The 15,699-nt window shown below is 54.1% G+C and overlaps 1 protein-coding gene and 1 long non-coding RNA gene across 5 annotated transcripts in view; one reads left to right on the top strand and one right to left on the bottom strand.

Annotated features, from left to right (window-relative positions):
- Positions 1-10,929, bottom strand: part of FLI1 (Fli-1 proto-oncogene, ETS transcription factor) — a 122,702-nt gene extending 111,773 nt beyond the window's left edge. The window contains exons 1-2 of one of the 4 annotated variants that reach the window (XM_082683950.1): positions 10,656-10,929; positions 9,362-9,469 (exon numbers count right to left, since the gene is read on the bottom strand). In XM_082683950.1, the coding sequence (XP_082540076.1) occupies positions 9,362-9,427 (66 nt within the window). In that variant the 5' untranslated portion in view covers positions 9,428-9,469; positions 10,656-10,929. Of the gene's footprint in view, positions 1-1,760; positions 3,959-9,361; positions 9,470-10,655 lie in introns of those variants that run through there. The other 3 variants (XM_082683952.1, XM_082683954.1, XM_082683953.1) reach the window with 3 other exon arrangements.
- LOC309841085 overlaps positions 9,556-15,699 on the top strand; it is a 47,583-nt gene continuing 41,439 nt past the window's right edge. The window contains exon 1 of the long non-coding RNA XR_014298926.1: positions 9,556-9,833. This is a non-coding gene — a long non-coding RNA (uncharacterized lncRNA). The remainder of the gene's footprint in view (positions 9,834-15,699) is intronic.

Below are 15,699 nucleotides of genomic sequence, written 5' to 3'. Positions count from 1 at the left end.
CATCATGGAGATATTGCTTCACTTCTCCTTAGGGTGTCCACATCAAGACCCTGGAGCCATCTTGCCACCCTTCCAGATCAGAGGCAGAGCTTCTGGGTAAGTGGTAAGTGTCCTAATGTGAGAGAGTCTTCTAGAGTGGAGCATCCTTTTACCAAATCAGAGACACACAGACATTTGCAGGCGCACACCAACATGAAGACAAACAGGTGTAAGTGACCAGTGGCCACCTCCACACTCGCTGTAGGAACACTCCTCACCCCCGCACACTTTAAACTGGATGAACCCAGACTCACGCAGGCTTCCCCCTGAACTCTGTACAATCAGTTATCTCATCTCCAGATTTTCAAGTTCCTTCTCTTGGTGCCTTTTACCTAAGTCAGCGTGTTTCAAACTTTCAGAAAAAAAAAAAAAACTTAGAAAATAAAAACCACTACTCCACCCAAATGATAAAAATCTCTTAAATTCTCCAAGCACAACATCTTCATCTTCCCTGTCCTCTAAACTCAGTCCTGAGCAAGGAGTTGATTCCTTTGGGTTCTGGGGAATGGCCGGCTCTGCCAGTCCCCACCTCACCAGCCTAATAGTTTTTCCAGACTGACTCCTGCTTGGGGTTGCGGGACAGCCTGGAAGCCTACTCCTGGTCCCATTCATTCCTCTGGGTCCTCTAAGGTCAGTCACTTTAGGGGTTGTCCCTCCTCTCAGCTCCCCGGACCACTTCCCCCTTCCAGGAGGGGCAGGCAATCAACACTCCTGAAGTCTGACACAAACCCCAGACCCTCATCCATCCCTCTGGGCTGCTTTTGCAACTTAGAGGCAGGCTCGAGGTGTGGGGTGAGGGTGGGGAGGGGGGTGGATTTGCCAGCGCGGTCGCAGGGGCTGTCGGCTCAGAGCCGGCCACCGCAGGAGAAGCGGCTCTGCAGGGCGCGGGACCCTCTTTGGGAAGACGGTGGAGCCCTTGCCCTGGAGCCAGCGCACGGCTGGGAGAGGAGAGCCAGAGCCGCATGCAAGGCGCGGGGCAGCGGCGCCGACCCAGGCTGCAGAGGGATCCCCTGACGGCGGAGCGCAGAGGCCGGCCCGGCAGTCTCGGGGAGCCGGCAGCCCTCGAGGGCCAGAAAGCTCCGCAACACAAGCACCAAGAGGAAGGGAAACCAGCTCGCGCTGACATGTAAACAGGGACTTCCATCTGGAGAAGTCTGCTCGCACAGACCCCTAGGCACACTCACTTGCACCCCGATCCGCTTGCAACCCATCCACTTGCCCGCCCCAAAGCCCTCCAGGCGGGGGGACCCCAGCTGGTGGCGGCTGCAGCTCCCGCCCCCGTCGCCTTCGGCCTCGGGGAAGAGGAAGCCGGCCCGCCAGGCGAGTGCCCAGCGCTGGGGCCAAGGCGCCCAGCTTGCCCGGTGGGAGTGGTGGACCCGAAGGTCTCCAGCCCCAGGCTTGGATCCGCGCCCGAGGTCCTTAGGTTTCATGCGGACCCACCCCGCCCGCAGCCCGGCCCGCAGCGCGTAGGGGGCAGCCGGACGCGACTCTGGGACAAGGGGTGCTGGGGGAGATCGCTGTCTGTGGTGAGCCCGGAGGGTCGCCCCCGCGAGTGAAACTTGCCACCCGAGCGCGGGAGGAGAAGGCGCGAAGCCGGGGCACGGAAGGAAGGGAGAGTAGCCACGTCTTCCGGGACCCCGGCGCCCCGCGCCAAGCCTGCCCCTCTGCCTAGCCGCCCCGGCTGGACCCGCCGCTCCCGCGCCCACTGCCCCATCGCTTACCTTAATAGTCCCGTCCATTTGGCCAAGTCTGCAGCCGAGCCCCCCAATATTCCACACATTGACCCGGTTGCAGCCTGACCTCGCAGCCCCTTCGGATTAGCCCGGCGCGGCCTCCCTGGCGCCCTGGGCCCTCCCTGCGTGCCCCCCACGAGCGCCCTGCCCTCGCTCCCCTGTGCACGTTTGTTGTTGTAGCGGAGCGAAAAAGAGACAGTTAACCGGATGAAACTTTTTTTCAGCTAATTTTGGGAAGTGACTTCACTTTGCGAATCGAGGAGGAAGTCCTATCTCTCTCTCTCTCTCTCTCTCTCTCTCTCTGTGTGTGTGTGTGTGTGTGTCTCGCGCTCTCTTCTCCTCTCCCCTCTGCTCTCCCTTGCCTTCCCTCCCCCCACACCCCCTCTTCCTCCCCTCTGCTGGTCCTGCTTTTCGCATCACACACACTATATAAATATACCCGGAGATGCCCAGATACATTCATGCGCAGCGCACACAGGATACTTGCTCCTGGGAGATAAGAGCGAGCCGGGAACAATGCCGGGGTCCACGCCCGGCGCCCGCGCCCTGATTCCCGCAGTCTGCACCCCCACCCCCAACACCTTCCCCCAAAGTCCAAAACCAAACGTCTTTGGCCTCCTTCCTTTTCCCGGGCCGTTGGCCGAAGGTGGCCCTCCTGACTCATTCACTTTCCGTTTCTTCCCACAGATACGTTCATTAATGCTTTTTCCAGCCGGAGTCAAACTTATTGGGGGTTGGGGGGGGGGGGTTACTCGGGCTGGGGATAACCTGGAGCCTACTGCCGGGGGAGATCCGGACGCAAACCGAAGCAAACCAACCATTTAAAAAAGTGCATCCAATGGGAATTTTTCCACTCGGGCCCTCGGCCGCCGAGACGCGGCAGACTCAGAGCGGTTCACCGGTCGACGCGGACTCCGGGCGGTTTCGGAAGGACCGTCGGGGGCGCGGACTAGGCTCCCAGCGCATTGTTAGCAGAAGGGTGCCCTCGGGGCAGCGCGCCTCGGCCCTTCGCTCCCGGAGAGTTCCCGGCGCCCGCGGAAGGCGAGAGCGGCGGCACCCAAGGCCACCTACCCGCGCCTTCTAGGGTCAAACCCCTCGCACTTTACCTGGACCCGATGGCCCAAGTCCCGGCGCTCGGCCAGAGCCGCCTATGCAGTGCTACTCCGAGCCCGGGAGAAACCTACACTACCGCCGACATTCCTTCTACGCTGGTCAGCAGGTCTCCAGAGCGCAGCAAGCAAGATCGCCGCACAGACTCAGACTTCCCCCTCGGGTGAGCCCCCGGGAGTCAGTGCTCAGGACCATCATGCGCACCCAGCCGGGAGGCCAGCCGGCCCTTGGCCCGCCTTGTCGGTCCCCGCCACCCGGAGACCTCCCCGGCCCCCCTGCATTGCCGCCGAACGCTCCAGCTGGGGCAGCCTCAGGAGTCCAGACGCAGCGAGGGGACCCCCCCTCCCCAGCCTCCGAGCGCTCTCGGCTTGACTCCCTTCTCCCCAACCTCCAAAACAGGTTACCTTGTCCACGCTCTCCAGACCACGCTTTGGACTTTTTCACTTTTATTTAAGAGTCCACCCGGGGAAGGAGGAAAAAAAAAAAAAAATCCAGAGGAGATCCGAGTCAATTGGAAAGAAAAAAAATTCAAAAGGGTGTCCACAGCGGCGAAAAAGGTGACTTATTAATTCTTTATTTCTTCTGGACCAAGTGAGCCAGAAAGCTAGCTTGCCTTCCTCCCTCCCTCCCCCCACCCCCTCTCGAAATTAGTCTCATCAATTCAGCTCCAATTTTGGGTTCGAATACAGACGCGGGTCTGAACGTGACCAGACCTGGAGTGGCGGGTGCAGCCTGCCAGCAATTGAGACTCGGTGTGCTTATGGGGGAGTGGGGTGGGGGAGGGGTGGGGGGGTGGGTTGGGGGCCGGACCGACCCCCCCCCCACCTCCTGTCTGCTTCTCAATCCAGGGGTCTGCTCCGGGGCTCCCCAGAGACCGCCACATCTGGTTACCGCTAGCGGGGTCAGTTCCCCCCCTTTGCCTGGGGCCACCAGTTCTGGAGTTCAATTAAAAGAAATCAGACTTAACCCTTTCCTCTCCTCAGCCGGCAGCCTGCGCTCTCACTCTTCCCTTCAGCTTTTCCACATGCTTTCCAGAGAGGAAAGAGGTTAAAGGGAAAGGAAGAATGAATTACATCCTTTCAAACCCCAAATTGTTTCCTTTTCAGCCCAGACTCTGTCGACCTTCAAACGACAACAGGGCTTTCAGGAGGGTGCGGGGAGACCGCTTTCCACCCAGACCTGGCCAGAAACCCGGCACCCCCAGCTTCGTTGCCCCTTTCTCAGGCAGAAGAGATTCCAACTCTACCACCCGGAGGCCCCCTTCCTGGTTCTGGGCAAACACTGAGGTTGTTAATGGCCACCCCACACCAGCCAGCTGCTCCCCCTTCCTTCCAGACTCACTGGAGAAGTCACCTCCATGGCAAAAATGTTGGCTAGGTTTCTCTTCCCACCTCCTATGAAGGGTGGCCAAGAGCATATATTCTTATCTACACTGCACTGATCAGGACAGTCACCCCCACACCCCCCTAGTACCCCCAACTCCTTTTAGCAGGAACTGCCTTTTCACATCAGGAAGTTGGTCAATATGAAACTACATTAAAACGAGGACTTGCCCTCCTGTTTTATTTTATCGTTTTTAAATATTTTATTTATTTGACAGAGAGAGAGAGAGAGAGATCACAAATAGGCAGAGAGGCAGACAGAGGGGGAGGAGGAAGCAGGCTCCCTGCTGAGCAGAGAGCCCAAGGAGGGACTTGATCCCAGGACTCTGAGATTATGACCTGAGCTCAAGGCAGAGGCTTAACCCACTGAGCCACCCAGGTGCCCCTGCCCTCCTGTTTTAGCTGTGGAACTCAATAGCACTTTGTTTCTCCCGGGAGAACCAAAGCTATGGCAATTTCATAATTTGGAAGATGGAGGGGGGAGAGGCTGACATTGGCATAACTGTCACCCCTTTGTGACTCATGGACTGGCACTGATGCCATGCCTTTTGCTATTTACCAGCTCCTCCATGAGGAGCTCCTGTGCATTCACGATGTCCTCCAACCAGCAAAAAGAAGCCCTCCCAGCTGGGAACAACAGCTCTCTGAGGGATTTGAGGCTCCCTCTACCCCATATTGACATGCTGGTAGGCAAGTTTGCCCCACTTATATAACTCTGGGTTTGAGGCTCAACTCCTGCTGCTGCTTCTATTTTAAATCCCAAAGGGGGAAAAAGCCCTAACCAAACACAACAGTAAACAAGTCTGCCCTGTTTCATGTGGTTAACACCAGACATCTGGAAAGATGGTTTGATCCTGGCAGCTCGCATTGTTTTCACGAGCAGCCAAAGAGAATATTTTGAATGTTTGCATTGAGACAAATTGATAGAGAGCCTGTGGTAAGGCCCGCTACAAATGAAAAGTGTCTTTGAGTTGGGGAACCCCTCCCCATCTCCTCACTCGCCCTCCCCTTTCTTTTTCCCCTCTCTCCCTCTCCCTTCTCTGAGCTTAGTGAGGAGCTGGTTACCCCAGCCCACACACTTGCACACACCCTTTTTCCTGGCTCACCAGAGACTGCCCTGCCTGCCTTTTCCAGACTGGGCAGGGCTGGTGCCTAGGAGCCAGTGCCGGCTACCCTCAGCGCCCACCAGCTTTCAACTCGGGGAGCGCTGGCAGCCAAGGAAGCGGCCCAGCATGGAAAACAAAAGCTACCAACTGGGGGACCCACAAAACAACTCATGGCACCGTTCTAAGCCTAGGGTCACGTACAGAAAGCATGCACATGGAGGGTGAATATTTAGGAAAACATTTGGATTTTGAACATTTTCGCTGGAACTCTGGTCGAAGGACTTGCCTCTCACCGTATGCACTTGACAGTATTTTCAAAGATGCGGAAGTCCTGCTTCCCCCCGGGAGGGAAGCGGCTGGGTGAAACGTGTCTTGGCTCGCTCAATGTCAGCCCTTTTGACCCGGTCAAGACTTTCCAGACGCGACTTCCTGGGCTTCTTCGGTCCCAGCCCAGGTTGGAGGCGGCAGGACGCGACAATCGGTGCCGGGTCCCCGGGGTGCCTCCGGATCCGGGGACTGCCCCGTCACTTGAAACCCCGAAAGATGCCAGGCCTGGCAGAATGTCTCCGGCGGATCCTCCCCCCTCCGTCCCTCCGTCCTCCGTCCTCCCCGCCCCTCGGGTCCAGCGCCGCCTCGGCTGGTATTCGAGCTGGCAAGGGCGGGGAGGGCGGGGAGGCGGGGGCGCGGGGGAGGGACCGGCGAGCGAGCGCCAAAACTCCAGACTGCACAACTGCAGCTTCAAGTGTCTGGCCCCTCGCTCCAGGCCATAATTAATTTGAGATTTATTTTTATTGGAGAACTCGAGTCTCGTCTGACCTTAGCCAAACAAGGCAGCTCGAGCCGCCCCTGGATGCGCTTGAATGCCGGGGAATATTTCTGCAGGAAGGCTCTGCAGGCGCGCCTGCTTTGAATTTGTTTCTCAGACTTCATCCACTCACAGATTGAAGGAAGATTTAGAGCCTCTGCTCGCCCTGCCCGCTCCCCACGCTCGTTCTTGCTTTAGCGCCAAGCGGGTTCAAAACGCTACGTGGGAGGCCGCGGCGGCGGGAGGGCCGGGGGTCGGCGGGCTCGGCTGGGGGAGGGTCTCTGCGCCCAGAGCCCGAGGCGCTGCGGGCCGGGTCCCCAGACCACTCGGCGTCGACGAGGAAATCCCGAGGGAGTCCCAGGCCGACCAGAGAGCACAGGCTGACAAGAGGTGGAGACCAGCCAGGTGCCGGGACTCTCACCCAGCGGCGATGCCTAGACGGGGGCCTGGGGGGGGGGGGCACGGGAGCATTTCAACCTCTCCGATCTCTGTCCGCCCTGCCTCCCAGCCGCCCCAAATGGCATTTATTCTAAGTACAGACCTGTGTCCTTGAAAAGCTGCTGCTGGACCTGCTGGCCAGATGCTGCCCCTGGGGCGTGTCGGTCGCTGTGAATATTCTGGGGCTAGAAGCCTCCTTTGGTCTGGTTTGGGGGGGGCGGGGTGTCTCCTCCAGAATGCAGCTTGGGCTGAACCTGCAGACTAGGTTGTGAGGGAGCGGGGAGCAAGGAGTCCGGAAGACTCAAAGAGGCGAAAGTGGAGGACCCAGCCAGTCTCCGCGGGTTGACGAGGGGTTTTCTGGGTTGTGCTCCCCGCGCTGGGACTGACAAGGGATTTGCACCCTGCAGGGGCAGGATGACTTCCCATATCTACAAGTGGAACATCCAGGTGGAAGGTCACACTGTGGGACCTAGGGTTTGAATTCTGGCTCTGCATGTACCAGCTCTGTGGCCTTGAACAAGTTCCTTAACCTCTCTGTGCCTCAGTGTCTTCCATCTGTACATGGGTGTTGTGATAGGACGTAACCCTCAAAAGGCTTTCCTAAACTTGAAATGAGTGTCTGGAACTTGCCTGACAGCACAATTTTGCCCTTATTTGTATCTTGGCCCCACCTCTTACAAGCTCTGTTATCTTAACCTCTCAATACCTCAGTTTCTCATCTGCAAAATGGATTACCTCCTAGGATTACTATTATTATTAAATGAGTTAGTACAAATACAATGTTTAGAACAGGGCCTAGCAAAGGCAAGGGCTACAATGATGTTACTACCATTATTCACCTACTGCAACGTCTTTGTCCTGAGGAGTCACCCCCCTTCCCTCTCTCCCTTTTCCTCTCTCCTTCCAGCTCCATACTCTCCCTCAGCGCTCTCCTGTGGAATCTCCCTGAGGACTCTGTGAGTTCTCAGAACCCAGATCGCTGCCCGGTGGAGTGGGCACCCTTGGCTTCTGCAGCCCGGCTAGGCTCCAGGCTCCCAGCCTGGGCGCTGGGGCATGCGGTGTTTGTCAACAACCTCGAAGGTTCCTGACACAGAATGGCAGGGTTTTGGCAGGGGGGGACTGTTTGTGCCCCTCTGGCAAATGGTCAATGTAGGGAGCGGGAGGAACAGACCCAAGATTGTCCCTGCTACGCAGACCTTGCGCCGCCATCAATGCACCCCTTTGTGCAACAATACAAACTTTGTGGCTGCTGAAAAATCCATTTTTCCCCCTTGAAAAGAGCTCCTGCGGCGAGCGGCTCCTAGACTGCCGCCTCTCTCCCTACTCCCCACTCTGGACAGCTCTGCTCTCCTGGGCCGGTTTGCTTTCTCTCTTACTCTCCGCTTGGGTCAGACTCCTGGGCTCCCGCTTGCCCCTCTTGGGACCGTCATCCCGAGGTTTTGGGTCCCCGATGTGTGTGCAGACACGGGTTGGGGAGGTGGTGGTGGGCTGTGGATGGGAGAGACTCCCCACCCCGGGGCCACTTGCAGCCCTTGGGGTAGAGCTGGAAGAGGGAACGCCCTTAGCTTTGAGTACTGGGAGTGCCGGGGTGGGAAGGGTCACAGCCGGCCTAACCTCTCTGGGAAAACGACTCCACGAACCCCGGAAACCCGGTGCGCTTTAGTCTCCCTGTGTACGCCCCGCCACCTCCCGAGAGCCCTCCGTCCAGGGATCCATTATATGGATTGTAGACACATCGATTCACTTATTTTTCATTCATTCCAGATTAAACAACTCTTACCCGCGCCAAGGCTCCAGGACCTGGCCCCCCAAAGTGACTGTAAAACTTCTTTAGACCTCGGGAGGAGGCGGGAATGGGCGGGGGTGATACTACCCAGTCTCAACAAATTTCCCTGTAGAGGAATGGGAGGAGGGCCGAATGCAAAAGTTGCGCCTCCCGAGAGCCGCACCCCAACGAGGTGGTCAAGTGCCGGCTGTCCCACAGGTCGGTGGTATTCGCCGACGCAGCAGGGAGCTCTGCGCGGGCACGCAGGTGGGGGTGGGGGCCGGAGGGGGCGGGGTTTCACGGAGAAGGGGGCGGGGCGGGGACCTGAAGGGTGTGTTTGCCGAACCCCGGCGAGCTCTTCCTCCTCGGATCTAGGGAAGGCTCAGCCAGCCCCAGCTCCCGGCTGTTACCCGGAAGGAGGGAGGTCGCGCCTGAATCCCTACCCCCGACCCTCGGCCCCGCCCCACTGGCGGATTTTCATTTAAACGTGTAACGCAGATGTCCTTCCCTCGATTTGTTTACATTTTTGGGAACTGTTATGAGTGTAAAAAACGTTCTATATGCTGTCAAATGCTGCGCTTTGGTGGAGCGGGTGCGGCCAAGGAAAGGTGTGCTTGAGGACGGACGGGGTGCCTAACCAGTGGAGAAGCGCGTCGCCTTCACATACCCTCTCACACATGCCCAGAGACTCACATGCACACTCCCAAGTACAGGCAGACTCTTAACTTGAAACTTGCTGTGCGCCCGCGGCACGAGCGCAAGACCCACTGGGATCGGACACTGGCTCTCAGTTCAGGGACTGGCGTCTCGGCTTCCCTGCCCAAACTTCACCAGGCTCACCCACTTCCAGTCTCCCAAACAGTACCTGCCCGAGGGCCTGTCTCCTCAACCAAGGATTCCCCAGTCTCCAGATCCACCCTCTGACCCAAGAAAGGGGATGGAGGGACCACAGGCCTGGGTGGCAGAGGGGCAGGGGTTATTACCTGTTTAAAGACGCTGTCATGTCTTACCTTGACGTAAGACGATGTGTCGGGGACCGTCTGAAACATCCTGGCTTGGTAAGGAAGGGTGGGGAAGGCCCAAGAACCAGCCTGGGTAGGAGAAACCTCAGTCACCCAACAGTACAACACGGGTGAGAGGGTAGAGGGTGGGGGTGGGGTTAGGTGATGAAGGAGGAGAGTTGGGATGCTCGGATCTGCCTGGGATCCACCTGGGCCAGCAAGGGAGGATTGGAACTGTTAGGCACTGGGCACCCGCCCTGCCCCTCTGCCTCCAGACCTGAAGGTTGAGAGCCAGCTGACGCCATTGGGTCTCTTTCTCACAGCCGTGTAACCCTCCCCTACCCACAATCTGAGACACCCATCTCCCTACCAGGGCCTGGGTAGGTTCACACCTGCAGACACCAGGGGACCGGGGACCTTCTGAGCCAGAAGACAGAATGCTGCCTGGATAAAGGTAGGTTTCCCCACGAATGCAGCCCAACCACCCAGGGACCAGATATTTACAGAGCTGCCAAGTTCAGGCCCTCCAGGCACAGATCTCCTGCCTGGCTCCCCTAAAACCCCAGGACTCTGCCAGAGTTCAGGTGCCCCCCTCTTCTCTGCTGCTGGACCACTTGGGAAGGAAGACTGGCAGAAGCTTCTTGAGGTCTGGGGAGGTCCTTTCTCCCAGCCCTGCTTCTTAAAGAAAACAGTTTTTACAGCAGAGACAAAGACAATGAATAACGCAGCCTTATTTCTAGTGGCAGAGGAGCTGGTGTCTGAAGTCTGAGTAATTGGGCTGGCCGGGTCAGAAACCACCCTAGAATGCCAGGTGCCTCTGCGTGAGTCTCTCCCTGTCTTGCCAAGTCCGGGGGCTGTCTCTCTCCCCTCTTCCCTTCCTTCTCTTAAGCCATCTTTAACGTGGCAGCGTGCGGCTTCTCCGGCAGCCAATGTGTTTCTGATAAAGCACTTTTCTCCTCACTAACAAATTCCAGCTTTTCGGCTTCTGAAGCCACAACACACATACGTGAGTTCAGGGACCAGGTATGTTCCTCTGGGCTCCTAGATTCCCATTCCCTGCCTCTATCCCGGGGTCCTTGTGGAGAGTGTCCCCCATTTTCTCTGAAAGTTGGAATGGAATTTGCAGGGAAAAAAGTGAGGCGGGAGCAGGGGAAGAGAGAAAAGAAAGTGCCGGAGAGAAAGAGAGAGTCCCAGAAAGCCTCCCATTCCTGGTGGAGAAAGGGGCGCCACTAACCTCCTGCATTCCCCCAAGGATCTCACACACAGGAACGCTCACCTTAGATACCCTTTCCTGTTTGGCCAGCAGGAGCAGAACTCCAGCAACTCCAGGATGTTCGAGTTCTGGGTGCCAGTTCTCTGCGCCTAGAGCCCTGGATCCTCGGTGCCCTATTAAACCTGCTGGCTGCCCGGAGTCAAAATGTGCCTTTCTCTGCAGCGCCTTCACACAGCCAGCCTCAGTCCTAGCTGGGGGGTGGGGGTGGGGGCGCACAGAAACCACTTGGTCTGTGTGCCCTGCAGCTCTCCTCCCTGATGTCTCTCTTCGTCCCACTCCCCCTTCCTCTCTCTTTTCCCGTCTTTTAACTTGATTTCCGTTTTCTTATCAATATTTCAACTGCTGTCTGATGAATTGTTCTAGTAGACAGCCACCCATCTGTCCCTCACTGCTTTTCCAGAAACCTCACGGTAGTGCTAGGAAATGTCAAGGAATACTGGGAACCACACACATACTACAGATATAAAGCCAAGGGGAGACACGGAGACCCTGGCCTGCTTTTATGTGATTAGCTTTAAACGATTGCTGTGCAAATAATTTTTTTCTCAGACTTAAGCAATGTGATGGAAGTCCTCTTGGCTTTTTCAAGCCCTTAAGTTCAATTAACTTACAGGTGACTCTTCCCCTTACTTGGACCTCCCCAGAACACATCCTTTTCCGACCCATGATTTCTAGGCATTATCTATATGAGCAAGGAGATTTGCAAATGTCAGAAGCAACCCTATTACGGAGTTTCAATTTTAAATTACATATAGCAACACCCTTGCTCAGGAGTAGTTTCTGGGTCCTTGAGTTTGTGGGTTTTTTTGTTTTTGTTTTTGTTTTTTTAAATTTTGGAATCTGGCTTGCTTCTTCATTTCTAGACCAGGTCTTGAATGGGACTCAGATTTCTGAGTTCTTGTCCACATTCGCTGTTTTAGTTGCCCAGTCCAGGGCCATTCTCCACAAAACGGCTGGGCCTTGCCATGCCGATGCGTTGCCTGTGTGCTCCCTCCCAGGCTGGTGGTTTCCACACCCTTCCATGACTTTGCGTCTCCTGAGCCTCCAGTAACCCAGAGCTTTGCACCAGACCTCTGTCCAGAGCCCTTGGCAGGGACCAGAGCAGCTGAACTTGGGTGTGCATTGTTGGGTGTAGGGCAAAGCCAAGGGGGGGCTGTGTGACAGGTAAGGGTAGAGTGTGTCATAAGAAAACCATAGCTTCTGTTTCCTTTGAGAATTAGCCTCAGTTTCTCAAGCCGTTCCCTCCTCGTTCTTTCTTGGGTACCCAGACCCTGCTGGCTGCTTTGGTTCTGGACAGGAGAAAATTAACTCGGTACCTGCTCCCTCTCCACCTCCCTGCTCCCCACCCCTCAGCTGGCTCTGGAAATTTCAGACCAAAAGCAATTGCTAGGATTCCATTTCTGGAGAAAGCACACTTATCACCCAGATCTCCCCACGTGGGGGGTATGAAGACTGGCGGCAGGGTTATTCATTATTTCCTTCTCAACAATATCCCGATTTTTCTCTCCGTCCCTCCCCCAAAGCTCAACATATTGAAACATTTTGCTGCTTAATAAGAGCAGCCGGGAGAGCTCTGGGGTGAAAGGCCAGCCTGGGACCGAGGCTGGGGCTGCCCGGGCTCGGGGCTGACGGCCAGGCTGCCCCCGCCCTGCACATTCCTGACCATTGCTTAGGAAAACAAGAGAGGCTTGGGGAGGGGAGGGGCCTGAAGTACAAGGGCCTGTGCCCCCATAGTTTTGTTCCTGGGATTCCGTGCAGAGGTTGGTGGTCTTCCTTCCCAAAGGGAACAAACACTATTCCAAACAACCACAAATGAGTCTGAAGGTGCTCCTCTGTAGGGCAACACATCCCAGACCAGTGTCATGCTTTTTAAGGAGAGGTTTTTTGCAGCACAGCTGGAGATTTGAAATTGCTTTCTTTTCAACATCCCCACCCGCCCCCCTACTGTCTCCTTTCTTTTCTTGAAAGGGGACTTCCAAAGAGACCGCTTGAGTACCTGCTTCAGATTTTAAACTCCTCTTTATGTTTCAGAGCTATTATCACACCCTTATTCATAGACCTCTCCATCCAAGGTTGGCCTCCCTTCCTTAGACTGTAAGCTTCCTGAAGGCAGGTGTTGCTTTCTTTTCCTTCCCAGCTTGATACCCCGGGTCCACACTGAAATTGACAAGCATTGAAGTGGGACAATTTCTTAACTCTGTCTCTTCTTCTGAACAATAGGGAAAACTAAACAAACAAAGCCAAGCCATCACATTGTTACTAAGTGAAAACTGATAGGCACATTTCACCTGAGTACAGTAATTCATTTTCTGCTTTGCAGGGTGGGAGAAAGTCAGGGCTCCTGGGTGGTGGACTTTATTTTTACATAAATGGTTTAACCAGGGATCAAGAGATCCTCTGTCTCTGACAGAGGTGTCCTCTGCTAGTTCTATATCAAACCCTTCAGTGTTGTGCGTGTGTGTGTGTTGTGCACACCCACGCATGGATGGCCTCCTATTTCCTCCTCTTCATGTAATTTTAAGAGCTAGAATGGGCATTCACGCTGAGGATCATGCAAATAAATAAAATCTTGGTGGTCCTGGAAAAACAGATGAGCTGAGAAGGAAGTAGACTTGATCTGGACTCCCTTTCAGCTAGGGTTTCGGAGCAGGACCTGTTTGCACACTTGAGGGGGTGGGGAGACTTGTGGAGGCCCACCCAGGGAGTGCTGGCAGCCCTAACCACCCTGTCTGGGAGCAGGGGTGGGGTGGGATTAGGACCCAGGCTATCTCATCCTCCAGAAGGATATGGCCAACTCCCTTTGTCACCTGGAGCCTTCAATTTGCCAGAAGAAAACTGTTGAAACTGGTAACAGCTGCCATAAGGTGGAGCCTAAGAAAGGAGAGAATGAAGGGAAAGGAGCAGGAAGACTCATTAAAGCCAGCTTATCCCTCTAACTGCTTCCAAAGGGAAAGGGGCGGGGCTCTCTTGCTCCCCGGTGATTGCCTCCTTGCCAGCCCATACCAGGCTACCTCCTTTGGCCATTGATTTGCAGCCGAGAGCCTGGTCATTAGCAAGTGACTCTGATGTTGACTTTAGGAGCTTGGGAGATTGGAATCCAAAAAGCACATTCATTAGGGGAGAAGAGTTGGTTATCCTGGGTGGTGGGGGGCACCTTGAGTTCTATGATTCTCAGCAAGTCTATGAGGACCTAGTGTCCCTATTTGGCTAATGAGAGAGTTACAACTAGACCATCATGAGATGCCTTCCAAAAATTCTGTGAGATTATTTGACCTGGGAAAGCATGTGAATCAAAGGCAAATTAATGTTCTAGGGTTAGAAACTTTGGGTTCCAGTTTTAGTTCTGCCTCTAATGAATAGTGTTATGAACTGAATTGTGTCCCTCTGAAATCCATATATTAAAGCCCTCACCACCAGTAATTCAGAATGTGAATGCATTTGGAGACAGGGCCTTTATAGAGATAAATAAGGTAAAATGGGTGGGCCCCAATCCCATAGGATTGGGTCCTTATAAGAATAGGAGATTAGTACACAGTGCTAAGCCAAGGAGAGAGGCCTCAGGAGACGGCAAACCTACTGGGAACCTGATCTTGGATTTCTAATCTCTAGAACAATGAAAAAACAAATTTCTGTTGTTAAAGCCACTAATACTTTGGTATTTATTATGGCAGCCCTAGCAAACCAATGCAAGTGGGGAATAGTACTTTGCCATGATTTGGTTTCCTCAAGCAAGTAAAAGAATTGACAATGTTGACACACTTTACTCAACTCTTCTGGAACTCTCCAGAAGAGCTGCCATCCACAGTGTTTCTGGTCCTGTGTAGCCTTGTATATAAAGCAGTATTCTGATCTTTGTGGTTCTTTCCACCCCAAATAAAGACTTCAATGACACTGAGTTTCAGTGTCCTCCACATTTTCTATTCCCTTTGCTTTTAATGATGGGAAGGAAGGAAGTCACTTCCTGCTCTCCCATCAAGCAATTTCAGGTTTTAAAGGGTAGCCAGCAAGATGTCATGCTCCTTATCTCTCATTATTTGTGTCCTCTTGTAGCCCTTGAAGGCTGCAAACCTACACTGAGCTCCTGGAAATTACAAGGAGAGAGAAGTGGGAAATCTGCTCAGAGAGATAAGTCCAGGAAATGGAGGCAGTGAGTAGAACAGACTCCATGAGAAGAGCTACCAGACTGGGGCATTTTGGATTCTGACGCATGTGAGTGGGTCGGTCCTTTGATTCCCATCACATACCAACACACACACACACACACACACACACACACACACACACACACACACACACACATTCATGCATATCCTCAGCGTAACAGAGGATCTTGGGATGGGATAGAATAGGGTGTAAAATAAGAAGATTTCAGAACAAGGATGGAGAACTGCCAGATCAAGAGATCTGTGATCTGATCAGACACAAAAGAAAGGGCCTCTCCTCAGCTAACTGATTCACCCCTTACCCCCACCTGCGGATCAAACACATACAAAGTTCCCGAGGGGGAGCGCTGGGTGGTTCAGTTGATACGCGTCTGACTCTCACCTTCAGCTCAGGTCATGATCTCAGGGTCTTGGGATCGAGCCCTGCACTTAGTGTGGAGTCTGTGGAGATTCTTTCCCTCTGTTCCTACCCCCTACTCCCACACCCAGCCCACTCTCTCTCTCTAAGGAAAAAAAAAAAAAGAAGTTTCCAGGACTGTGGATGGAGAGGTGAGAACGAGTAAGACGATGCATTAAGGCAACAAGGAGCTTTAAGGACCAAAGATTTATATATATATATTATATTCCTTCCTTCAACCCCCTTAACAAATTTTCTCTCCTTAAGTTATCTCTCCATGAATATCAATTAATTAATTTTATTAGATGATCCCTGAACCCTGTTCTATCTTAAATTTTTATAATTCTAAAGAGCATTTTACTAGTCTCATCTATAATCATGATTTTTTTAGTTTATTGGGAGACATCGTTCATCCTTGCTCCTGTTTTAAAAGAGAAAAGAGAAAACCGAGATAAGAGTTAGCTAGGCCAAGGTTAGTTCTTCATAA

Source organism: Mustela nivalis, assembly GCF_964662115.1.
Source record: "Mustela nivalis genome assembly, chromosome: 9".
Classification (NCBI taxonomy): Eukaryota; Metazoa; Chordata; class Mammalia; order Carnivora; family Mustelidae; genus Mustela; species Mustela nivalis.
Note: the sequence above shows the minus strand (reverse complement) of the source record. Positions and strands in the feature narration are given on the sequence as shown.